The following is a 27195-nucleotide window of genomic DNA, read 5'->3' on the forward strand; positions in this document are numbered from 1 at the left end:
ATGCCGGGCGACAATCAATTGACATATTCTAGATCACCTTATAAAATACCCACGCTATGTTTCTGAGGGTAACAAAGCAACGAGACACTTGTTGATATCACAAAAGTTTTTTTAGGGAGTAAAGTAACAAGGTGTGTATTTCTCTAAGTCCTAATGTGTGTGTCATGCTTGATGCTTTGATAAGGACATTTAATTCCACATTATATTCCGTAGGCTGCAGTATAAGAAAGACTCGTTAAAGGGCTAAAAATGGCAAGGTGGCCAAAAATTAATAGCGTCACAAAAATAATTTGAGAAGGGATTCTTGATTTATACGGAATGCAGAGAATATCACATCTGCAGACTCACTGCTCTGAAAATGAAATGTTTCTGTCACTTCATTGTTAGAAATGCCCCGTCATTTTCAGGATTCCAAGGGAATGATTGCAAATGAATTCAGACTCCGTAATAATTCTGTCATATCACTAAAATACAAACGGGCATGACATTTTGTTCTGTGTGATATTTTATTTTTAATCAAGGAAACGCAAAGTCTGTTATTGTGAAGTAACCATGGTTTAGGTTGGAAAGATATTCTTTAGTGAAATATAAAATATGTTTATTATATTCAAAGCCTGTGTTGTGGAAGCCCCTGGTTTACACAGATAAAAGAAGTTGCCCTAATGAGAACACCGTTGCCTTACCATTGGCCTCCACCCGTGAACCATTTAAGTTGCTGTTAAATTTCAGGATGGAAACCCCACTCTTTAAGGGTCATCGACCAGGCTGCGAATCTGAAGGAAAATGAAGACCAAAGGGGATTCACCTGAAGTTAGAGGCAAAGTAACACAGGCGCATAGATTATGAAAGGGAACAAAAATAACGTCCAAGTGTTTCAGGATCCCAGTGATCAATAATCGACGGGTCAGTATCGCACCACTCAGGCGCTGTCCCTCAAAACTGGGTATTCAGAATTGGAGGAGACTTTTGAGAGAAGCCACGGAGAGGGAGCTGAGGAGTTGAGTGGCTGGGAGTGGAGTTATGGTGCACCAAACAACCGTATCAAGAGATCCACCTAACACTGGCTTGGATGGGATGGCGGAAAGGAATAGCTGCTACTCGATGTACCATCTGACAGCATGTCTGGAGCTTGCCAGACAGCCTAACGCTGAAGTATGATGGTGACAGCATCGTCCTGTGGGGATGGTCCTTATCTACAGGGCCTTGGCATCTTGTTAAAGCTGACGGAAGAATAGGTAGAGCAAAGTACACAGAAACATTGGAACAGAACCTACTTCAGTCCGTTAAAAAAAACGGTTTCGGCTGGACAGCGATCCCAAACCCAAGGCCAAAGCTACATTGGAGCGGCTCAAGAACAAATAGGTGAATGTCCTAGACTGACAGAGTGAAAGGGATCTATTCACTAAAGGGAAAGTCGACAGGAAGGTTTACATGGGAGTTGTGGTCTCCACTGTTTGGCTTCAAGGGGTTACTGAGTGGACACACTCAGTCCAGGGAGCCGGTAGTGTGCTTTGAGTAACTAGCGCCAATTCCTGGTGCATTCCCTGGGCTTGAACCCATCTTGGCGCTATGTGCCAGCACCATATAATCCTGGAAGGCAGGTCTGATCGTCACCAATGCTGAGAGGAGCCAGTTTCCATACGGTGTTTCTCACAGATGACAACAAGTGCATAAAAAATAATATTTACATTCTGATACAAATCTGTGTTGCTCTTTCCTTTAGTCCTGGTCAGTATGTTGTTTGACCATTTCAACGTTTTTAAGCATGAAACCTAAATTCAAAAATTGCTTTATTTCTACAAATAAATAAATAAATGAAAACTTTAGATCAGGTATTAAAAAAAAAAAATCTATAGGGCAGGGGCGTCCAACCTGCGGCCCTCCAGCTGCTGCAGAGCATTGTACATCTCCTACAATGCTCTTTCAGCTAAGGGGCTGGCTGAGGAGTATGGGAGATGTAGTCCTGCAGCAGCTGGGGGGGGCGCAGGTTGGACGCCCCTGCTATAGGGGCTAGGTGAGCATTACATTCTATTTTGTGCATGTATGTTTTAAATGCACTCTCATATTAATAGGTGGTATGGTGAAAAGCCACACATCATAGTGGTTACTTGCCAATAAGCGATCAATAATTGATGTAATTATTTTCTACACACTTTGTTGGTATAATCGGCTTACATGAGGGTATATTAACCTCAACGTCTCACTGCAAGGACGAACAATCAGCTTGTGGCTTATAAAATCAGTAATTACCGTATGTTTCACTTAGGATTATGAACAAATGCCTTCTTATTATCATTTCATTCCTTTGGACTTAGAAATACTGCATGAGTGTTGTTTGTGTTATTTTTTTTTTACTTGCAAGTAACTGATCCACAATGGTTAGAAAGGTTTGCTATTTTTACGGTTAATGATTTCTGTGCTTTCATGTTTGTTGACCCCAAGTTTGACATTAATCATATATTTCAGGGATATATAATATATATATATAAAAAACCTTTGAAAACAGGGCTTCTCATTAATACGTCATCCCTAAATTATAGATCATGGAAAGAAGAGAACCCACATTGTCTGTCTATAACCATTCCTGCAGAGTTCATTTTGGGGGCAAATTGCCAGTAACATTCTGCCATCGCAACACGGCTCAGGGCTAGAGACATTGGGGTCGCTTTTAACTAAAAGGGACATTGTTACTAACATGTTTGCTTGTGCTAATATTGGGTGTATTATCATTATTTGAGCTTAGGAATATAGAAATATTATACATTATGGTAAAAGGGCTTGGCTCGCAAGCTTACAATCTATAGATAAGGGCCATCTAGTCTGCCCGTTTTTTGGAACGTTAAGCAGTCCTTGGTCTCATCTTAGAATCAGGATGGTTTTTCTGCCGCATTATTTTCATCTGACCCTTGGTTATCCCGTTCCCTTTTTCTAACACTTCCACCCACTCTTTGGAAAAGAACGTCAGCCATAAAAGCCCCTTCTAATAACATAACCGAGCTGTATCCCCCTCCTCGCGCGGCCATCTGACCTGTCCCCGGGGTACGTTCCTCCCCGGCTGCACCTGACATGGGTTAAATGCCTCTCGCACTGTAATTGAGTCAAATTGCTATGATGTAGCAGCAAATTATTTTTTTTTCCAAGTTTTTCTGCTCTGAAAAATGTAAGTGAGTGGAGTTGGCAAATGACTATTGATTTGGGAAACTGTGTTTTAAATTTCTCTTGGCAGCTCCATATTACAGTTACAAGCTGGATTAGTCAGAGTGTTTATAAATAACCCTAAAGCAAGCTTTTGATTGAAACAGGTTGCGTCTTATTCTATTCCTTCTGATGCTTGCGTTCTCAAATTTAATTTATGCCTTCGCATATCCTGTCTCAACATTCATCCCCCTGTACATATAAATCTTAATTTATATGTCTGTTCTGACGGCTGCACAGATATACGATCATATTGTAGAAGATGCACGTCAAGACAGTTTGTAATCCCCCCCCCATCAATGCCAGAGGGATCTCGAGCACAAAGCAAAAAAACAGGGGAGGTGTGGCGCTGAATGGGTTAATTAGTGTGTGCACGTATGTATGTGTGTGTTGGCCAGGGTTCAGCGCTCACGTGTATACTCATTTTGTATAATGGCCCTAGATCCATGATGCTGTGTGTGATGGACACAGAATCTTTGAATTTGATGGCAGCTATGAACCGTTTGGACCTTCTAATCTGCCCATCTCATGCATGTTTAAATTCCTAACTGTATTTAACCTTTGCCACTTCTGCTGGGAGACTGTTCCACTTATCTACCACCCTCAAAGTATGCATGCACTTGAACGGTTAGGCAGCATAATCACTGTGTGAAGCTGGTTGGTAGAGACCGGTCATTGCTGGGCCGGTACCAGGGGCTCTATAAATGATCATGACTTCAGTTTTTACATGTAGCAGAGGAGTGGCAGCACCGGTATACCCAGGCTTGGTGGTCATGGATCAGGGGTCTTGTGTATAGGGTCAGAGGTCAAGAGCGCTGCGCATGGTGACTGGTGAGCATGGTGTACGTGGCGAATAGATATCATACACCTGGAAGCCGGGAACTGCGGAGAATACGCTGCAGAATACCATTAGATATCACGGCACATCCGTCACAAGCGGCTGTCTGAGAATGATCCATTCGACAAACATCACGCGGCGTCTAAACCACTCTTACATAATAGCTTTGCACAGACAGCCACTTATGAAAAGCAGAATGTCTTTTTAATGAGAATGCCCCTGAAAGTTGAGCCGTTTCTGCCACGCACCCCGAGTACTAAGCATTCATTACAAGACCATGTGGTGCTCCGAGCAGTGATGTTCCATTCGGTATAGTTAACCCCGCACATCGATGTGCGCCTTCCCACGGCACGAGCGCAGGAGACGATGTTTGTGGAGTTGGGATGGGGCGTGCTGCTGGTAGCCGCGCAGCGCAGAGCGCACTGTATCCATCAATGACAACCGATGGCTGTCTTCTTCTCCGTAGGTCATTCCATTAGATATCACTGTGGAGCTGCAGAGACAGATCATGTCGGAGCTTGAGATACTGTACAAGGTGCGTAAACGTAGCCCGTCTGATACAAGAGAAAGACGTGTATGCGTGAAAGTCTCCCGCTGACCAGGCCATTCTGTCTTTGATTTTGCAGTGTGACTCTCTGTACATAATCGGGTTTTATGGGGCCTTTTTTGTGGAAAATCGGATTTCTATCTGTACAGAGTTCATGGATGGTGAGTTTAGCAAACGCATGAGTTTTATGAATTAATTCACCAACGTGACAGCTGTCAGGAGAGTTGTGCTTTCAACTTGTTGACTTTATTATACATTATGAAGGACCAACCCCGGTGAGTTTCTGCTGCAGGAAGAGCTAGGTTGGCCCTGTATAATGCATAGCTAAATCAGAGAGGTTTATTGAGTCTCCTATTAAGTTATACATTATACAGGGCTAGTTCAGCCATTTTTGCTGACGAAACCGCCCGGTGGTGACCCTTATTAATAAATACTTAAGTGATTTCAGGCCTTTCATAATTCGTGTTAACGTAATATTGAAGTAGGTGAGTTGATGTTTCAACTTAAAGCAACTCCCCAGCTAACTCATGATCTATCAAACAGACTCTCTGCCGGTTGGCATAATGGGGCAAGAAACAGCAAAATTGTAAGCACTCTAACTTTCATCCATTACATTTGTTTACCAGATGCCCTCTAATTCCAAGGTCATTTGAGAGAAGCTGCAGCCCGTTTATATATAAATGATCAGAGATTTAGGAGACATGCAGCACGTGGAGCAGATCCTTTGGATTGATTTGTTAGAAGTTATGTCACCAATTTAACTATGCATCATGCAGGGCCACATCAGCCCTTCTTGATTGTAACACTTGGGGTGGGCAAATGGTGCAGGGAACGGTGGGGAGTTATAATGTCCAGCTCTCCTGCTGGCCGCTGATATAGGCCAGTCTTGGACGGCAGTGACTTTGGCATTATGCGTCTGTAAAAAAGTTGAGAAGATGCTCCACACAGGGTGACGCTAGGGAGCAGCTTAGAAGATCTGGGCTGATCTGATCACATGTCTTCACACCACTGGGCAACCAACAGAGGACCTCTCTCCATAATAAGTGGGGTATCTCAGTGTGTGATGGGGAGTGGACAGGGTAGCACCTCTTATAAGTACAGTGCCATGTTCCTCTGAGATGTATGTAAAATTACATAGGCATTTGTGTATGACACAGAGCAGCATATATGTGTATGTTAGATGTGGAGCTGTGTGTAACCCCCCGAGCTGAGTATGGGATATTTAATACCTCTTCTGATGTAGGTTCTTCTTTGTCCTCCCAGGAGGGTCTCTGGATGTGTACAGGAGGATCCCCGAGCAGGTGCTGGGCAGAATCTCAGTGGCTGTGAGTAGCCTCTCTCTTTATTCATCAATAGAATTCAGTATACATACTGCGGGGCGCGGGCTGTGGTCATATAGCAAAAACTACACGTTCAAAAAAAATAATGTACTTTTTACCACTTGTCATAAAGGGCTCTAGAAACGAAAGCTGCTTTTTGAGTTATCTTCTGTTTGTCAGATTATAACCGTTTCCTTTGTTCCATACATGAAGGAATAAGCAAACCAGTTTCGTGTTTCCCTATACATTAAAGAGATCTATATATGTGTAACCAATATATATATATATGACGATGCCTTTCTATTACTGGCCAGTCGCCAGTCACTAAGCATTCTTTCCAGTTTAATGTAGTGGAGGCAGGGGGCAGTACAACTGAAATAACTCATTTCTTAGTTTAATATACTTTCTTTTTAATAAAATCCTTTTTAAGATATAATCTGTCTATCTGCTCTTATTAAAACAGACCTGGGACAAGCACAGGGGCGTCAAAAAATTCTTCCCTTCTACCAAGCGAAATAACTGTGTATAGAAAAGAAATGATTTTTATTAGTAAGTCTCGGAGTCCTCTCCCACTTCTAGCTCTGCCCTCGTCCCTGACCCATGCAGCCTGTTATTATGTTATTAGCCGTATCGCCCTGTTGCCCGAGCCAAGGCTTCTCGCTGTGTTTTTCCAGAAATACAGATGATCCTGTCATACTTCAGATGACTTTTTTTCACCCATTTGATAGATTGTAAGTTCCATTGTCCAGGACTATCTTTGTTTCATTCCCACGTGCTGCTTAGTGTATGTGGATGAATGTAAATATATGGTCTTATAGACACTAAGGTTTGCCTCAGCGGTGTAACCCCCTTTCATGCTGTGAGAGGTCACGCTCTATACCCCAACAATTAGGTTTTCAGCTTATGGCAGTGATGCCTACCCCATATCATCAGCTCATATCACGATGGACGGGCTTCAAATGAAATTGTACGGGTTCTGAGGAGGAGTAATGTGTGATTCCGTTACTGCATAGCACACATGTTTTGTAGTGTATAGTGTGACTTGCGAGGTTGTGTATTTGTAACATGAGACCGTCATTGTGGATTTGTTTGATCCTCGGTGGTGCTTTGACGTCTATCACCAAAGATCCCTGATTTTATCATTTTTATACCTCTTATTCTGCACCCACCTGTTTCTATCCTTTCTTGTTATGTGTGTGATGTGAGTGCTGTGCTGATAAGACTGATTCTCTCTTTGTAGGTATTAAAGGGCTTAACATACCTGTGGAGTTTAAAGATTTTACACCGAGGTGAGTCTCATCTCTGTCCCACTTATCACATTTACACTAACATAATTGGAAAGTGTATGAGGTGTGTCTCTGTTAAACACAGCTATGTCCGCTGCCAATTGACAAAAATTGAAAGTCCTATTAATGGTTTCTTCTCCTTAATCAATTTAGTACATTTTATTTCATGATTTTTTTTAAAAAACATATTTAAATATATAACTGTGTGACGGGGATGCATTCATTGCTTGTGATGTTATTTGAAAATAGTGTAATGTGTGTTTTTACCCTGGCAGACGTTAAACCCTCTAACATGCTGGTAAACACACGCGGACAAGTGAAACTGTGCGACTTCGGTGTTAGCACACAGGTAAGTCCTCCGCAGATAAACACTATATATATATATAATACATAGATTGAGACTGTTCAGGGACCCTGTAATGCGTTACCCCATAGATGGTTGCTGTGTATGCCCACTTCATCAATCATAAGCGCGCTGACAGGCGATTATATATGTTGGTGGGCACTACAGGTCTTTCCAGCAGGGAAAAGGTTAACCAGAGTAACAGATGATGTGGTAATTACTAATGGGATTGCGGCCTCATTAATATGCGTCCTGGGGAGTTTGGAGAAGATCGGTTCTGTCCAAACAAAAGAATGAGATGGGGCGGGGGGGGAATTCAGGGGAAACTGTTATCAAAAATAATAATAATTAATAAAAATGAATGTTCAGCAAAACAAAGCATCCGCGATCTGGGCAGGACCCTCCCCCTAAATTGTAATTAATTTCCATCTCTAGGCCTCCCCAGAGAGCACCCATCAGGTTGACCCCTGACCCTCCTGTCATGTCACTTTGAATAGGGCCCTTCACTCCCCTAGTCAGCCAGAGAACACAAGGCTCCAGGGGCCAGCAGCTATTCTGCGCGGCCCCACCTGCTGCACCGCCGTCCGTACTCATACAGGCTGGGTTATTGTGTCCTGATGTTCCACCGCCAGCGTTAAAAGCACTTTCTAATGCGCTATAGCGCTCAATATTAACAGTTATTCACCTGTGTGCATCGGTGTGTTTGGCACTTCTGGAACGACTTCCCTTAACTATAAACTCTCGGTAGTTTTTCCTTTGTCCCTTTAATTATTTAACGCACCGGCTGTCTCTGTTTCTAAAAACCAAACTCACTTGCCACCTGCATATCCGTCACAGAAATCATACATGTTATGTGATTAACCCTTAAGAGCATGGCGTTAAGTATCCAGAGCACGCAAACTATGAGCTTGTGGCACAGAACGCTAAACCCCCCCAGGCATGATGAAATCGCTGTGCTCCCCTGCTTTAAATACACAGATCTCGTCTCCTATACGTTATATACAATAACACAGCCCTTGTTTATGTGTTTGATAAAGAGATTGGAGGTTTAATCATCTTCTGTTTAATGTCTTCAGATTAAAGTGCTCTATATATTTTTTATTCCATCCTTTATATCTTTATTTCATTTTTTCTCTTTTCCGTGGTTTGATGGGTGGATTGAGTGAGAAATAATTGCCCGTTTTATGCCGTCGTCATTTTAACACGATCATTTCCTCTCTTAGCTAGTGAATTCTATTGCCAAGACCTACGTGGGAACAAACGCCTACATGGCGGTGAGTTGACGGTACCTTCGCCCCATGCGTGACGGGTGCCCTTAAAGTTGTCCAACCTTCCACCGGTTGTGTCAATTGTAGGCTTTACAAGCATGCTAAGCATCCAGGTCATCTAACATACCCAACATACCGAGGCCCTGAGACCAGTTCCATCCAACTTTATAATGGGTCTCGCCATTTACCCTTCATATCCAACATCATATAAACTAAAGATAAAGCATATTAAACTAAAGACGTGACTGAAGGCTGGACACAGAGGAGGAAAGGACGTTTGATGCTCTTACCTCATCAATTGCTTATACTGCGTAATTGGTAAATATAAGTAGAAAAAAGGGTTAAACGCTGTAGTGCTATTTGTGGCCATGCATTGAACAATTACTAAATTGAGGGTCCCTTTGATGGCATGAAAGTGGATTATGCTGAACAGTCCCAGGTGTACATTAAATGGATTGACGTGTAAAGAGGGGGGGGTGGCGTCTGTTAATTGGAAAGGGGATTAAATGCAGGATACAGGACAGTCCCCAAATGTCTTCATAGTTATGCATTAGTTAACCTTTTTAGTTTTATTGGCACTCCAGCTGCATAGTTTTATGGCACCAGCGCTACTTTGTACACCGTTGGTAAACGTGATGTCTCCCGGACGCAGCGGAAAGACCCCCGCGTCCCAAGACAGAGCCAAGAGAGGAGTGCGGTAATAATCCCAGCGCATTATATCCTGCGCTGTGACTCTTATTTACTGTTCCTCCACTTCCCGAGCACTGACCTGGATAACCACACAAAACACACTCATGTGGTACTAATTCCTGAGTTTGTTTCCTTGGATGGGGGGCCTGGGGGTTATAAGGCTGTGAGAGGCGAGGCAGCCAGGTGCGATAAGAGCGACGCGTGAATCCATGCCAAGGGAATTCTTCCATACTAAACTCTCATGACCTTCACACAGCTAATGAATTCAGACCAATAGTTTGTATATATATATATATATATAGGGCAAGTCTTGGCCCTATATAAACCTATGATAGACAAATAATATATATAATACTTAAGTCAGTATGCTCTAGATTGTAAGCTCCTTTGAGCAGGGTCCTCCTCACCTGTTGTTTCTGTAAGTCAAATTGTTATGTTATCTACTTCTTATGTCCTGTCTACCCATTGTACAGCGCTACGGAATATGATGGCGCTATATAAAACAATAAATAATAATTTGCACTGCATGTGCCACTATCAGGCAGTATTTCAAGTACATATTGTATTGCACTATATATAGGTATATTGCACAGTGTTGGGAATATTTAATCTAATTACATTAAGTATTGTTGTTGTTATTATTATTTATATTAGATTTTGGAGATATATAGTTTCAATGTGTACCTTATGAAAGTTGAAATAGGTGGCAACCTTTGGCAAGGCCAGTATTATCTGATCAGCATTTTAACAACAGAAAGATAATTAATAACTAATTATACAGATGATGTGATGAGGGTCAATTTAAATATAATATAGATTCTGGTTATGGCATGTGCTTTAAACAGACTAATGACATCTCTTTTGCAGCCGGAGCGAATCGCGGGAGAGCAGTATGGAATTCACTCTGATGTGTGGAGTTTGGGAATCTCATTCATGGAGGTGAGAAAAATCCCATACCATAAACGCTAATACACAGCAACAAATGTGTGGATATATTCTAGTACAGATTGTACCACGTGTTTCCAAAAGTAAACCCAAAACATATATATTTCATATTATATATAATTATATATTATATAATTTATATTATTATATATATATATATACATACACACTGGGCATGACACCAGAAAAAGGATCTATGGTGAATAAAAGGCTGTATGATACAGTAAATGCATATGTTTACGGGCCAGTACTAGACAGCAGATGGTTTTCATATAGGCTGACATTAACCAGTGATGCTTGTCAATCAGTGGGTATTGATTACAAGAGAGCAGTCATGTCAATCATTGTATTCTACCAGTAATATAATGTGAACGTGTGTCAATCAGTGGGTAGTGATTAGTAAATAACTTGCATCAGTCACTAGGTTAGAGGTTAAACAGAGTACCGGAAGAAAGTATATAGTAGGAGAAATGCTGGGACAAGAGGACACAGTCTAGAGAGGACCGGTCTATGACCAAGAGAGCACTGGCTGCCACCCAAACAATCCCCAGTAATTTGAAGCAGGACTCGTTCCCACCAGTGGTGCAAACTGACTCCTCTGCGATGTGCAGGGAGCACGTACAGGATTCTCTAATGTTGGAAATGTAACAAAGACATGGTAAGTGTAGGGGGCGACAGAGAAGCTTCTTGCCTGAGGTGCTATTTGGTCATGGACTGGCCCTGAGTCTTGAACTAGAGGGCCAGATGCTTAGATGTCATGTAACAAATTATTTCTTCACTGTGAGGGTGGTGAATTGAAGCAGCCTTCCAGCAGAAATGGTAGAGGGTAATGCATTGCAGGAATTGAAACTTTATAAGACAAACCTGGAACCAAGAAAGGTTTGGGGTCTTATAACGGCTAAAGCAATGGGCAGATGTGATGGGTTGAAAGGTTCTTATATCATATTATATGTCTGACTGCCCAGAAACTCATGTGTAAGTATATTGTGATACTAAACGCCGTTTCATGTGAGTATGGCCGAGCGTAGAGGCTAAACAAGGCTGATGACACAAAGATGAGACGGTCAGAATCCAGAAACGATGCAGGGATTTCACAGACACAGCCCTGTGATTTGGTTTTCAGTCTAATATAAAAAGGAGAAGGCTGAAACACTATTCCTACAGTCACACAGCGGTATTTTCTATAAGAGAAGCACCTACTGTACAGCTGCCCTGGAGCCAGGGCCCCAAGGGGCCGAATGACACTCACTGACCTGGCTGGGTGCAGAATTGAGGGCAATCCAGGACTACAATTAACTAGTAGCACCTCTGGCTGTGAATTAATAGTTGCTTGAAGAATATCTCCCTCCCCCTCCGTCACCAATGCCTGGAACGTGGTGACTGCCTTGCGGAGGGCCATCCATCACTCACTGACCAGAACTTCCGTAATTAGTGCATGATATGGGCCTGTGCCCCAGCCAAACTTCGCCGGAGTAACCCTCGCTGATGATTTATCCAGCAGCTGTGCAGGGACGGGGAGCAGGGGGCTGCAAGATGGCTGTGAAGTGTAAGCGAAGGTTCGCTCAGGCCCGGCTGGGACTTTCATGCATCAAACTCAGGCAGCCTAGGCACACGCAGCTTGTGCGAAAGCAGCAAGATAAATAAGGCAATTATAGCAACGGCGTTAGGTACAAAGTGAGTGGGAGCTCAAGTGTGTCCAGCCGGGTGGCCACAGGGCAGCGGGGCTTTTAAACAAGAACTGTACAGTCTGAATGCGCAGTGCACTGCAGACCGAAAATGGACCGGAAAGTAGGAGCGCACATCAGCATGCACACTAATACAATTATACTCCAGTCCTCGAGGGCTGCAAATCTCCCAGCTTAAGTACAGATATCTGTATTAAGAGTTCCCTAAATGTCTGGTTTTCAGACAAGGATACACAGAATTCCCAGCCGGTTTACGGCCCTTGAGACCTGGCAGTGGACAGCACTGCTGTAATAGCCGAAACGTAGATGATTCACAGCCCACTCCAACCTGTGCTTTTATGGAGATCTTACCAAACCAGGGTGTGTTTGGGCAGGACTCTTCCTACCGCTTTCCACCCATATTTATGGGAAAAGTATGGGATCCCACCTGCGATGGCCCCCGGGAGCACTTACCTGCCCGCTGCGGAAGCAAACCTGAGCAACTAGCCATTGGATGAACCAAGCCCGGCCTCGGCGCTTTCACCCCCAGTGGTTTCAGTAAGGTTGTGCTTTGTTCTCTCACCTCCCTTGATTCTCCGCTTCTTTTGTCTCTGGCATGTGCGCTACCCTAACCCCAGTACATCTTTCCGTGTAATCTCAGCTCTGTAATATGTGTGCACGTGCACCTCGACATTGGACACCCTATTCACCCTACTCTCTGCCCACCATAAATCAGCTCTTTGCCCATTACAGCTCTAACGGTTTATGTGCTCTGCCTCTTGTCACCTCTGCCAGGTCAGGGCGCTGTCCTTTCCATCAGTCTACGTTCCTGGAGCTTGTGATCTTCCATAGGGGTCAGACTCTATGCACACTGCCAGCTATTAGCGTTATACATTAAACATAGCGCTTGCCTGCTCCCCTCTCTACGCTCGCTTCGTTCCAAACCCCAAGACGCTCTCTGTGGTAGCAGACTGTTCACATCAGATTACGTTCATTTGTAATCCCTTTACTTGCGCTCACGGCCTCATTCCCAGCGTCTGCGGCGGTGCCTCTTTGCCATCGTTTACCCCGTTTGCTGATGCAGATTCAGGGTAGAAGTCCGGTCTGCCCTCCCTGTCTGTGAAGGGACTAACTCCTCGCTTTCTGAAGTCTTTGCTTCCAAATAAAATGTGTTGCATTTTTCTAAGTAGAGCTGGACATTATCGGAGGTCCATGATGTCATCACCAAGGCTTACAAAATTAGGCTAAACATTATAGAAGCCTTAATTATGTTTTTTAGGATTTTTGTTGTGTGTTTTGAACCACTGACCTATTTCGAAATCCAGCTCTGACATCCAGGTCAGCAGCACTATAGCTTCAATGAATCACGCGGACTCAACATAGCTCCAGATACGACTTCATTTACCGCCTTTCATAGTCACAAGTAATGGCTTCACGCACCTTGATGATTTCTGGTTGACCCTCCATGAAACATACATGAAGAGTTGAGAGGGCCATAAAGGCCTCATTAAATGTACAGTGGGATATCTGCAGGATGAGTGCGAAGAACATTATTATCTGCTCTCTGCAGGGCTTATTAATTTGGAGCCATAATTGCCAAGGTATTAAAAATCAAGAACAACTAATGTACTTGGTAACCATTTAGGTGATGACGCCAGGGTGTTCAGGGCTGTCCGTGTTTGTTTTTAAACATATGCGGGTTCCTTTGTGTGTGTATTTAGCAAAAGTATATTTTGTCACCTGGGATTTTATCAACTTTGGCTTTGGTTGTCTGTGACTTCTCTTTTTTCTTTTTTTCCAGCTGGCACTGGGGAGATTTCCATACCCGCAGGTGAGTTGCTCATATATCCACTGCTTCATTATACTTTACTCAGCGTTCTGGGGCTGGAGGTCTGCGCATGAATGATTTTATTTACGTAGTACCAACAGGTGTACTTGCCAATCTATAAACTCGACACAGCACAGTAGACAACAGAGGGAACAAAATGTGCGATCAATATTCAGACAGCGGGGGGTTAAATAAGTGCAGGTGATATACATGCCGTAGAAGTGGCAGCCTCTGTCTGAAGAGCTGGCAATTTAATAAATGTAAGGATTACTGACTCCAGCTGTGTAGTGTTGCTATGCCACCTACATGGTGCTCCCCATACTAACAGCTAACCAGTGAATAGACTGGTGATCAGTTTTTTGGGGCTACCCAGTAAAGTAGGCTTAGTGAATGATTATATTTAATTCAGAAAGGCATCTACGTGACACAGAACCTTGTCATATAATGGATTAAGTGCCTCCATATCACTCACAGGCCACTTTATTAGGTACACCTGCTTAATTGCTCGTTAACACAAATAGCCAATCACGTGGCAGCAACTCAATGCATTTAGGCATGCAGACACGGTCAAGAAAACTTGCTGAAGTTCAAACCGAGCATCGGAATGAGGAAGAAAGGGGATTTAAGTGACTTTGAATGTGGCATGGTTGTTGGTACCAGGACTGATTATTTCAGAAACTGCTGATCTACTGGGATTTCCACACACAACCATCTCTAGGGTTTACAGAGAATGGTCCGAAAAAGAGAGAATATCAGGTGTGTTTACGAAAATGCTTGTTGATGTCAGAGGTCAGAGGAGAATGGGCAGACGAGATGACAGAAAGGCAATATTAACTCAAATAAACACTCATTACAACCAAGATATGCAGAATACCATCTCTGAACCCACAACATGTCGAACCTTGAAGCAGATGGGCTACAGCAGCAGAAGACCACACCGAGTGCCACTCCTGCGAGCTAAGACCAGGAAACTGAGGCTACAATTGGCACAGACTCACCAAAATTGGACAATGGAAGACTGGAAGAACGTTGCCTGGTCTGATGAGTCTCGATTCCAGCTATGACATTCAGATGGCAGGGTCAGACTTTGGTGTAAACAACATCAAAGCATGGATCCTGCCTTGTTTCAGTGGTTCAGGCTGATGGTGGTGGTGTAATAGTGTGGGGGACATTTCCTTGGCACTCTTTGGGCCCCTTAATACCAATTGAGCATCATTTAAATGTGACATGTTGCTGAACGTGTCCATCCCTTTATGAACACTACTTGATGGCTACTTCCAGGAGGATAATGCACCATGTCACAAAGCTCACATCATCTCAAACTGGTTACTTGAACATGACAATGAGTTCACTGTACTCCAATGGCTGCCACAGTCACCAGATCGTAATCCAATAGAGCATTTGTGGCATGTGGTGGAATGGGAGATCATGGATGTGCAGCCGAATAAAGGCAGTTCTGAAGGCAAAAAGGGGTCCAGCCCGGTACTAGTAAGGTGTACCTAATAAAGTGGCCAGTGAGTATATACTTTTGTATGGTGGCTTCCGCTGCTGTCTTATTTGTGCTTTACTCTTTGGTGGGATGGGGCATCTATATCATAATGCAGGCATATCTGAACAAGGCAGAATCATCTATTTGCATGGGTCTTTTATCTTTCACATGTCTGTAAAGTTTAGAATTCAGTGTCTTTCCTCCCTGCACATGATAAAGAGCACGATGTCGAGCGCCCAGCCGGGGATCCTGCTCCCTGGGAAAATCCCGAGCTGTCTGTGGGTGACTCTGCCGGCGTCTGCTCCGTGCCCCAGGCTCTGTTGGGTTATTTATAGAGGGGCAGCCAAGGCTCCTCAGGCAGCTATTAACATCCATTATAATGCAAATAAAGGAATCTCAGCTTGGGACCCTGCATTATAAGCAGATACTTCCCATTTACACCATCTTGATGTCTGTGGACAATGGGCTTCCAGCAAACTAACAGTATTGTCTAAATATGTTGCGGAGAGCAACTTGGGGATATGTGTAGTGTTGCCTTTATTGTGACGAATTCCCTTGCACTGTAGTGGTTTTAAAGCTTCTTTTCATGGTCGTATAATATTTTCAGGCATTTGCACCGTTAGCCATGCTGTGCTTTGCGGTCCTGCTTAGGGGGTATGCTGAGACCCCCTAAACAGGGGGTATGCCGGATACCCCTCTGGCCTATACAGTAAGATTTGGGATCAAAATTAACAAAAAACGATTTGGACAACGCAGTGCATGGGCCACCACGTCAATTTATCCTAGTGTTCCGCTGTGCAGAATTAGATTGGGAGCTTTATAAAGCCAGACCTAAGCAGGCTATGTATGGATAGTGCTGTTATTTAAAGAACAAGCAGCGACCGAGAAGTTATTCTAAGGATAACAAAATCATTTTGGCTCTAGTTCCAGAAGCCAGCCAATAAATGAAAAGAAAATGCCCCCAAGATGATCTGATCAGATACACAAGTGGATATTGCCTGTTACAGTCGAGCTGTCTGTGTTTTCACACCCCATTAATTCATTACTTCTATCCTTTCATCTCCAAATTTCATTTTTTTTTTTTGTTCAATCCCCCATTTCAAAAAAGAATGTGAGCTCCCCCCTCCCTTCCTCATGCCCCCTGCTGCCGCCTCAGTCTTCTCTGCGCTGTTAATTTTCCAGGCTCCATATGGAGTAACAGAGATTTCACCTGGAGGCTGAATGAGATTCTGCTGCACATCCTCGGGCCAGAGCAGAGAGAACAGGTTCTGATGCCTGAGTGTGCCAGGCGCCCTCAATGGCTGAGCACAAATAAATTGAGTGCATCTGCAAGACTCGTCTAACAATGTATGTTCAGCGGGTCCTGCTCCATTTCGAAATGTTACGCTCGCTCATTGGGTTGCAGCGGCCAAGCTCCTGGAGATCATCCGTGGTGATCTCTCCCATAGGGCTAATTTCACGTCTCTGAGTTTGTAATGGGCATATTGGGTTGTATATAGAAAAATTAGAGGTGACGTTAAAACAAAGCATTTTAACATAAATGGGTCAAATATTCAGTATTGTGGAGTAAACATATGAGCCCCAAGCAATGAATGTGATTAAAAAAGGTGACTTTTTTGGTAGAAAACAGACTAGATGAGGCACCTAGTTGGTATCAGGTTTTATGTGTATATACATTTTTTCTTTTCTATTAAAATGTTAGCACTGCAAGGTTTATTCTCTGCAGGACCGTTTGCTGGAGAGTTCCTGTTTGAGTTCTCCCACTTTATTATACAGCTTTAAGGGTTTGGTTGGTCCTCTATAGGGTCCTGTATGAGTTTGAGGGATTTCCTGAACACTGCTCAGATCTCCTTGCAGGAGAAGCTTGTCAGGACTGGCCCTTCATAAACCATAACGAGCGATCAACTCATAAGTTGAGTTAACAATGCATGTCCTGCTTTAGTGAATAGGTCCCTATGTGTGTCAGGACACCACTCCAGCAATAAAACACATAGCAGATAACTCTGGATCTGTTTTAGCCGAATGTCCTTGAGCCCAGAAGTGGAAAGGACAGGCTCCAAGATAAAGGAGAAATTGTTTGTCCTACATAGAGGATGTAAACATGGATCACACCATTGAGGTCAGTCTTTTGTGAAATGTTAGGTTTGGTCTTGGGGTGAAAGATGTTCTAACATGGAACTGGGATCTAAATGAATGATGTAGCATGTTACTTAACTCTGTGAAGCAATAACTCTGTGAAGCAATACCTGGTAGATACTCAGTAGCAGCATTTGCTGATAATATGGCGGTAATAATAAACATTGCGCTTATTCCTTAAATTAATGTGTTCATTTTGTTGTGTAACAGACACTTGTATGGACCTAAATTTGGTAATGATGATACTTTTTATTTGCTAACTGACATATAATGGATTGCAAGCTTTAAGACTATTATTCATATGCCAGAAGAAGAGGCCTAGATAGTCTCCAAAGCTTGCAGTCTATTATATGTCAGCCAATAAAGGTATATTTGCTTTCTCCCTTTCTATGCGTTCTATACTTGTGAGGACCAAAATCCTATACAAAAGGATTTTAAGCTAGCTCCGCTCTGGATCACACTTCTCCAAGCCAGGTTTTGAGCTGGGTTCAAGCCAACACCTCTGTCCTAACTATACACGTATGGACTTCATTCCACTTCCATTGTGTCTAAGCCCCCACCAGTTTTTTTTGGTGCTCTTCAAGCCCTCATCAGAGTTCCTTGGGTGCTCTATGATAACCCTGGCAGTGGTTTTGGGGTGTCTCTCCAGGCATAGCCTCTAATAAGAACACAGACTAATTCCAGCCCCATGTTGTGATTAATTTGCATTCTTTGTCAGAAGTTAATGGAGTTTTTTATGACTGCTTCTGAAGAGCTGATCTGCTGTTTATACACTTACCAGCGGAAATCCTCGCCCTCCCCCGCACTGATTGATGGAGATGCTCTCTGTTATTCCAAACGGCTTTTTAAGCTGTTTTTAAGAATTATTTGAATAAAATGCAGGCGTGCATACTATGGTGTGGGGGGTCTGATGAGCAAGATAGAAGAGACATATAACAGAACCCAGTGGGAAGGAGAATGATCAAACCATAAAGAAAGTGTGAGGGAGAACTGGTTATGTAGAGTAGAAAGATATTTGTATGTCTGAAGCTGAGTTATCGTATTGCCTTTCCAGCTCCTTGTACCACTCTAACCCCTATTGTGGGTTATTCACAAAACGGTGAGTTTGCAAGAGAGCTGCAACATTGACCTGTTCCTGCAAGTAGCAGCCAAGCCTCAGACCAATTGTTGCCTAAGACAGAATTAACGGGTCTAAAGGCATTATTCATTTAACTAAATCAGTGCTATTCCAGAACTTGGATACTGACTGGAGATGTAAGGATATTAAACAGAACCTTAAACAGCCCAAATTGTGTCATAATGTAATATCTGTCCAAATGGTGTCATAATCTAATATCTGTCCCAATATGATTTTATATAAACCTGTTTCACTAACTTGTACCTTTTCACTTTATAATATTATTTCATATAGGAATGAGAGCAGCTGAAGTATTTAAAAATGGATGTTTTTTTAAAATAATGAGCCGTGTATGAGCACATAGTAGTGATTCTAGTAAAATCTCCTCTGAACTATGATGTCATATTCTTCTAGATTCTAAACTCGTTCAGGGCCCTACCCACCTTTTCTTTGCCTAAATATGGGATTACATGCACAATGTTTAGTGATGCACAATGTTAACTATTTATTTACGTACAAGTGTGACACGATTACAGCACTAGGGTTTGGGTTCCATGTTTTTCTTTACGGCTCTGCAGTCTGACCGCCATTCTTCATGACCTATAAAAAATGTTGCCGGCATCACTGGATCCTCGACCTTCTATATCCCCTTTAGATACCTGCTGCGGAAAGTCGTCCTCTGACCAGTAATTCATACCCGCAGCAATCCAGGCTTGGCCCTTCACACCACATCCTTGTCCCATTTACAAACATATAATTAAAGTTTGTGTCTCCGAGCCAGGAATTAGGCAGGGGTGACACACCAGGCCAGCCCTGGCAAGCGTCCAGAAATTCTAATTTCTGACGATGATTTAATTTCAATTTTAAATAAATCGTTTTTTAATTTAAAAAGAGCGACTTTCCTCACATTAGCGATGATTGCCACATTAAGCTCTGCGCTCACGATGGAGCCACATAAAACATTATTTATACACAGAGCGGAAACAGCTCTGCCTCCGAAATGGATTATAGTTTTTTTTTTGTTTTTGTTTTTTTTCCTTTTTTTTTTTCTCTCCCTCTTCTAATATAACCTGGAGGATACTAAAAAGTGTTTGTGGTAAATTAGCATTCTGCCGACTTTCACCCATAAATGAGAGAAGAGCTATTAACACTTGTGTATTTTCATTATGTAAATTGTGTTAACACATGCCCACAAATTGCCACCAGCAAGATAATCATTTTCTCCCAGTGATCATAATGGGTCCTAGTGAGATGTTTTGATTATGACATGCTAATTACATATTGCCTTTTTTCCCCTCTGCTCTTGTATTTATTTTTTTCCTCTCTTTTTTTATTATTATTTATTATTTTACGTGCCCCCCCCATTCCGTTACAGATTCAGAAGAACCACGGATCTTTAATGGTGAGTATTATGATTTCCAGCAAGTGTTGGGGGGGGGGATGCAAAAGCCAAGATGGTTTATGGGGAGGGGGCTTGAAAAAAATCACTTTTCTCTTTTTCCTGATGGCTGATTCTTCCTGCATGCTCCACTGCCTTGTTTTAAACTTTGCAAATTGCATTTTGAAGAAAAAGCAAACATTTAACTGCCTGTATTAGATTAGGTACCATTAGAAATAATAGCAATGCTCCAACATCAATGTTTTTATAAGAGCTCTCTGCTGTTGATTAATCTTGCTATTTTTATTGCATTAATGGTGTTTTTTTCTGTCTCTTATGACTCTACTGTAGAGATATTGCATATAGGTTAATACTTGTCTCCCTCTCCCTCTCCGCAGCCGCTCCAGATATTGCAATGCATTGTTGATGAGGTGAGTCTCAGACTTATGTGCTTTCGCTCCTAAAGTCATTGCTAATGGGGTGGAAAGCTTATATTTTGTTTCCTAATGAAGCACAATGGACGACACCCTCTGAGAGAGTTCATTGGCAAGGCTTGGAGCTGTTTAACGTGGCTTGGCCTCTGCGCTCCCCAGCCCCCTCCTCTGCCGGGGCCCTCCTGCTGGCTTATCTTAGCAGCCCTAACTGGCCCTATGGACAGGACTGAAAAATATTCGCCGGGGGCTCAGTCCTGCCTGTTGGGCTTTTGTAGAGAGGGGCAGCTGCATATTGGGGTGCTCCGAGTATTCTTCACGCAAATGGTATAAGGGTGATTTAAAGGGACAATGTGTGCGCAGCAGGGAAGAGCGATTTATGTATATGGGGAATGACGATGGGGGAGCTGCTGCTATGAATGTGAGTATATACAGGGTAGTCCGCAGCGAGTGAAAAGAATGGAGTATGACGAGCTTCTTTGCAGGAGTGAGCACTCGCATGGAGCCGCAGAGATGGGCCGGATACTTACAAGGTTGTTCAGCTTGGGAATTTCATGTTCACCAGTTTGCCACTGGAAGTGCTGTGCCCATTTACTGCTATGTGTCTATGGTAACCTCTGCTCAATGCTCACAGACCTGTTGATGACACAGTTGGTCTTTGCTCCACGAGCGGCCAAAGTTGGGGAGGGGAGAGGGTCCAGAGCCGGTGCGGTGTCTTATCCCAGCATCCTACATAGTGCGCAGCGTGCACCGGGCTTAGTTTACTAAACAGTGCTGCGCCGTCCTGGCAGTGCTGGCGTCTGCGACACAGCATCGTTTGGCTTTTTAATGTGTTTATCCCCACTACGTCATCGCATCGGATGAACCGTGTGCTGCTAATGTGGGAAACAGAAATGTTAATAAGGGCTCCCACTAATTGTTCCTCATGTAATTACAGCTTTTCTGATAATTGGGCCACTGCAATCATCTGTATATTTAGTAATCAGTTAGCAGCGTGATGCTGCCCCTGCGACTGGTTAATGCTTGCCACTGAGCGGCGTTTGGAAGGTGTGTTTAATCCAAACACACGCAGGAGTGGCATTTAACCCTTTGAGTGCTAGGGGGGACAGTACATTACAGGGCATGATTTAATGTGTCGCTGTCATTGTTGGTCTCTATCCCGTGTTTCTCGTTGTATTCCCTATGTTTCATTGGCCCCACAAAATAACAATCTGTGTGTCTTTTGCCTTCCTGTGCCAGGACTCTCCGGTTCTTCCAGTGGGGGAATTCTCAGAGCCTTTTGTTCACTTTATCACACAGTGGTAAGAGACCCGCGTGCGCATATAAGGTTCTGACTTATCTGTTCATTCATTCTTCATCAATACCATTTTACTTCTTCTAATCAATGGCTCTGCATATAGTAATACGTTGACAAACGTTTTATTATATGATCACTGTGATGTGTCTCCTGCGTGCACAATTTGAGCTGCCAGTCACAGGGCGCTGTCTGTTTGAAGGCCTAATCTGACATTTCACAATAGCTTCTCCCCCGGGGAACGCTGCCCTATTAAACATCATGAACTGAATTCCCAGCCATATCGGTGGCAATGGACCAGTCTCCTACTTACTGTGTTACTGTTCATTGCATGCGTGTGCGCGGCGTCCTATAATTCCCTCTGTGAAGCCATCGAAACAATGCCTAACCCTTCCTCGGACGCATAGAACATCCTGCAGCTCATCGCGCAAATGTCTACTACATGCCAATAACTCCTGCTAGTCTGAATGTAGATTCTCCTTATTCATTTGTTTCTGGTTGCCTATATAATTTCTCGTAATGGCACGTCTCTTATTGGATATGTGCTCCCATGTGATATATTTAGCTATAAAAATATTTTCTTTGTATAGTCTAATCACATAATTGCTTTATATAAACCCCCTACTGCTCAATGTCCCCTTCTGCTCCTTGTAGCTGCTCCATATAACCCCCCTTTGCTCCGTGTAATACAAACCTTACTTTTGATCATTTGCTTCATGAAATTGCCCCGTAATAGCCTCTACATCGTGTAACATAGCTTCTGGATGCGGAAAAAAGCACGCTTAAGTTATTGAAAGACCACGGACGTTTATTTATTGGCCTGTAATTGATGTACCTGAAAAATTACATCCTTGTTTTGTTTTTGTTTTTTGTTTTTTTTTGGAAAATAAGCTTAAATTAAACATTTTGTTCTAAAGCAACATGTTTATATATATTTTTTCTTTCTAATATTTGTATGTGTAGCTTGCGTTGTTGAGGAATGTATAAGCACTCACAGATATGGGCAATTCGTACCGTATCTTATTTACATCGCCTCCAAATACCTGGATAATTATTTATATTTCTCTTTGCCCCAACAGTATGAGGAAACTGCCAAAGGAGAGACCAGCACCTGAGGAGTTAATGGTAATACTCCATACGACGAGCTGAGTTTTGCATTAGGCAATTGCCTTTTAAAGTATTGGGGGGTGAATGGGTGTGGCTAACTGCTAGCTCCTCCCAGAGCCCCCATATAGTATATTACCCCTTTTTTCTATTTTGATGGGGGCATTTGTGCTGAGCTGAGGCTGGGGTGGATACAGGTTATAATGGGACATATACGTTAACTGAAGTGATTTAGGTGCCTGTAAATGCCGACACTTTTCCCAGTTTGTATAGCGTGGAGCCACACAGCCCATTGTGTCGTTTCACTTAGCGGCTCTCTCTTGTTTACTCCATCGTACCTCGCTCCCCGCTGGGGACAGACACATTATAAAGGACCTTTTAGCACCTTTTGTTCTGCTCTCCCCTGTGACAGGTGGGCTCAGCTGTGACAATAGTTCTGGCCTCCAAATCACTCCTCTCCCGCTCCACTATGCAGAATGAACAGGGGGGACCGCGCTCGGGAGGGAGAATAATTGCAGAATCGTGTATTGCACATATCTAAGAAAACCCAGTGCCTAGCATGTGTCTGTGTGCTCGCTAAGAGGTAGACTAGTGATCTTATTACCTGGTTACAGCAAAATAATCTGATCGCTGATTGGATTGAAATTATATAGATGTTTACGTATAGAATATTTCTGCACAGGATAGCGCTGTGTATGATAGCTGTGAGACAAATGATAATCTGCTATAAGCAGTCTGAGGTAGGGAATCTCGTGTGAACACTACCTGCACAAGGGTACCTGGGTGAGTGCTAGCGGTGTTGGGGAGGGGAACCATAGCTGTAGGGCGAATCTGGATGACTTAGCGGTGTGAGTGAGCGCTAGCTGCGCAGGGTATACGGGGGAACGCTGACTGCAATTCTCACCCGGGCGAGCTCTAGTGCCACAGGGGGTGAGGATGAGCACTAACTATAGGTAATATGTGTAACAATTAGCCATGTAGGGAGCCACGCGGGGGGTATCTAGTAATGAAGGGGGTGAGAGCTGATTGCACATTGTATTTGAGTGAATGCTAACAGAATTGGGGTGACTACTAGCTCCAGGGGGTATCTGGGTGAATGCTTCTGGTGTAGGGGTGAGCACTGGCTGCATGGGGTATCTGGGGTGAAGCCTCGCTGTGTGGGTGCATGAGAATGGTAATGAACTCTAGCGGCTTTGGGGGAGAGTACTGGCTGTTCAGGGTGGGTATCAGGTGTGCTGCTTATTTTGTGGGGTATCCAGGTAAATTATTGATGCTCCTGTTGAAGTTTAAGGGGATTCCTAGTGCTCAGACGAGTAACCGATACCAGTAAAAATCCAGGATTATACTAGTTGTTGGGATGTGTGGGTGCAAACTGCCAAGGGGAACAGATGGCTGGACGTGTGCAGAGTGTATGGAAACATCACTAGATCCACCTTGCTAAATGCACTCAGAATTATGCGACCTTTCAGTCAAGTTATTGTCACGATCTGCAGAAATCTTTATATGTAAACTGTGTATTTTAAGAATCCTGCTCCCCCTTCTCCTAATGAGGTTATGACCACCCGCTTATTATAATTGCTTCCAACTCCTTTTAATTTTCAAGCTTATTAATCATAAGAAGAGTTATTTAAAATTGCATAAATTAATCTTAGATTAAAAGACCATCAAGGCCTAGAAACAATTAAGAATATGCAGGGAGTCCCAGGGGCAGCACGGTGCGTGATTGTAGCAGTCAGGTGGGCATGGCTAAGAAGACTGCCGGATGATTAATGCCTGAAACATTTCAACGAGACTTTAGAAATGTCACTCGCTGACCCTAGAACTGTCTCACCTGCTGTATATGGGAAGCAGTTACTGATCCTCAGCGTAACTACACACAAGCTCACGGACCTTCTGGCATGCACAGGTCACGTAGTGGTAAATAAGAACCATCTTAACTAATGTTCAGGTTCCAGAAGTGAGGCTTGAGTCCATAGCCAGCATCAACAGAACCTCACAATAAAAATACTACCTTTTTTTTCACCTATCCTAAAAACCTTTGCAAGCTGCTCAACTTACAGATCTCGAAACATTTGTGTGCGCCTGTAGACCAATTTTGTCTTTGCCACCAAGAGTTTTCTTACGAGTTCATGTAGCCATCATGGAAATCATGCCGATGTTTTTTGTGTCGTTTGAAGCATTAGCTGTAACTTTTGTATGCGTGCACCACACTTTACTATGTATAGGGGATAAGAATTTGCCACAAAATTACTTTCTTATCAATTTCTCCGACAGGGCCACCCATTCATTGTCCAGTTTAATGATGGCAACACAGAAGCTGTGTCCATGTGGGTCTGCCGGGTGTTGGAGGAACGGAGAGCACAAGGTGGGCAGGAATGAGATGTCACATCACCAAACACGCTTGCTATAGCAACACGGGTTTTGTCATTTGCAAGTACAGAGCAAAACGTGCTTTTTGCACAGTGACATCTCAACTAATAGAAGCTTGATTTGCATTTTCCACCTACAAAGATGTTTCTCACCAAGAGTCCAATCTGAAGATCATGAGACCTGTGGGACGGGTCGAACTGTTACATAGTGAGTGCATTTGAAAAATCAGAAGATGAGATGTTATGAGAACTTTGTCCTTTGCCTGATTTTGATTCACTGGGATGGAGATGTCTCATTCATCTAGAACTCAGGCCACCTTCAATTACAGCTGCTTCAGTCAGTAGACTTCCTTCTCAAAGAACACGACTTCCATGTTGAATACTGGCGCCTGCATTCTATTATTTCCTTGGACTTTATAAAAGCCATCGATGAACCTAACCCTCCTGTCAGGTGCCTTCCTTTTTCACACCTGCCATGGATTTGACCTCTAGTAACCCTTTTCCCAAATTATACAATGTATTATAAAGTTTAATAACACCCTCTCTTTGTACTAATAAACATTATTTTGTCCAAATGATCTGCTATCTTTTTGTGCGTTGACTAACATGAATGCTATAATGTACATTTTGGCTTTGCTTTTATACAGTGCATAGGATCTGAGTGATTTGTTTTTTTCATATTCTTATTTATTCACTGGGCTTAGGGCTTATTAGTGTCATGAAGATTACATAGCTTGGTGCTGGGTAGGAGGACACCCATCAGCACCCCTAGATCGAACACACAATGGCTCCTTCTTTATACAATAACTGGAAGCCTCCACACTTGTGCCAATAGTAAATGATTCCTAAAGACACGATAAGCAGTTTTGGAGGCTATTGAAGCCACTGACAACTGTACTTGTACTGGGGGTTAGTTGTACCAGGGCCTGCATTGAAGCCAATCATTTGCCATTGCTGTTCTCCTAAACCCTGCTTCTGGTTCCCATCCTTACAATTTGCTGACTACCCTTTGCCCATCACATACCAGGCATCTGCCCAGCTTGCCCCAATGTCTAGTTTGGGGCTGGAGACCTCTGTTGATCTGTTACTGACCCCCAACTTGTTTGACTACTCTCCACCCATATTACTGACCTTCTGCTCTTCTGGTCATGGTATCTGCTGGCATATATTGGCTAATCTGACTAATCTATGTTCACTCAGTACTCTATTACTCCCTGTTTTGGTATTTTCTTTTAATATTGTGCCCCTGTAGTGATTTTTCTTGGCTTCAGCTGCTGGACTCGCTGTCTATGCTCCAGCAAATTCCTGACGTCTCTCTTTGGTTATTACTTCCCGTTCTCCCTATACTTTAGACTGCTCTGCCTGGTGTCTTTGCCAGAGTTTCTCAACCCGCTTTTGTCTTCAAGGTATGCCCTTTTTATTCTCCCTAATTGTGAAGCACTGAGTTTAGGATATAATGCTGTCTGAAGCCACACAACATGTAAACAGTCATCTCTCCACCCTGTGCAACAGGACCCAAACAGCCTAATGGGTCTGAGGTCGGGGAATGACTATTTGTTCCTTGGCCAAATGACATTATTAGCCTTGTCTTCTGTGTGGGTAGCCTTTAATCTATCCCACGTACATTTGATTGCTCCCACGACAGTCCTCCCTCTTGGAGTTAACACTGCATCATTTACGACTAATTTTTGGACTCCAGAGAAGTCTCCAGGAAGGTACGCAACTGGAAAGATGACCGCATGCTTTGTGCTGTTAATGTATATGATATTTTTTTTTAAATCTTGTAGGTTTTTTGAGTGCAGGTTCATCTCATTGGTGAACAGGGATATTTGTGGGCTCACAATGGCTCAACTTTCAGAAAGAAAAGTAAAACGAGATCCTCAGCTGACTACTTTGGGTTCCATTAGTAATTAGAGATCCATGCATGGCACCTTTAACATAACTGGCAGTCACA

The 27195-nt window shown here is 43.2% G+C and overlaps 1 protein-coding gene across 1 annotated transcript in view; it reads left to right on the forward strand.

Moving 5' to 3' along the window:
- Positions 1 to 25816, forward strand: part of MAP2K5 (mitogen-activated protein kinase kinase 5) — a 48723-nt gene extending 22907 nt beyond the window's left edge. The window contains exons 10-22 of the mRNA XM_053465483.1: positions 4500 to 4568; positions 4660 to 4741; positions 5844 to 5905; positions 7140 to 7188; positions 7461 to 7534; positions 8752 to 8802; positions 10354 to 10425; positions 13897 to 13926; positions 20041 to 20067; positions 20442 to 20474; positions 21714 to 21775; positions 22848 to 22893; positions 25147 to 25816. Of these exons, the coding sequence (XP_053321458.1) occupies positions 4500 to 4568; positions 4660 to 4741; positions 5844 to 5905; positions 7140 to 7188; positions 7461 to 7534; positions 8752 to 8802; positions 10354 to 10425; positions 13897 to 13926; positions 20041 to 20067; positions 20442 to 20474; positions 21714 to 21775; positions 22848 to 22893; positions 25147 to 25251 (762 nt within the window). The 3' untranslated portion in view covers positions 25252 to 25816. The remainder of the gene's footprint in view (positions 1 to 4499; positions 4569 to 4659; positions 4742 to 5843; positions 5906 to 7139; positions 7189 to 7460; positions 7535 to 8751; positions 8803 to 10353; positions 10426 to 13896; positions 13927 to 20040; positions 20068 to 20441; positions 20475 to 21713; positions 21776 to 22847; positions 22894 to 25146) is intronic.
- Positions 25817 to 27195: the final 1379 nt, after the last annotated feature.

This window comes from Spea bombifrons, chromosome 4 (assembly GCF_027358695.1).
Source record: "Spea bombifrons isolate aSpeBom1 chromosome 4, aSpeBom1.2.pri, whole genome shotgun sequence".
NCBI classification, from domain to species: domain Eukaryota; kingdom Metazoa; phylum Chordata; class Amphibia; order Anura; family Pelobatidae; genus Spea; species Spea bombifrons.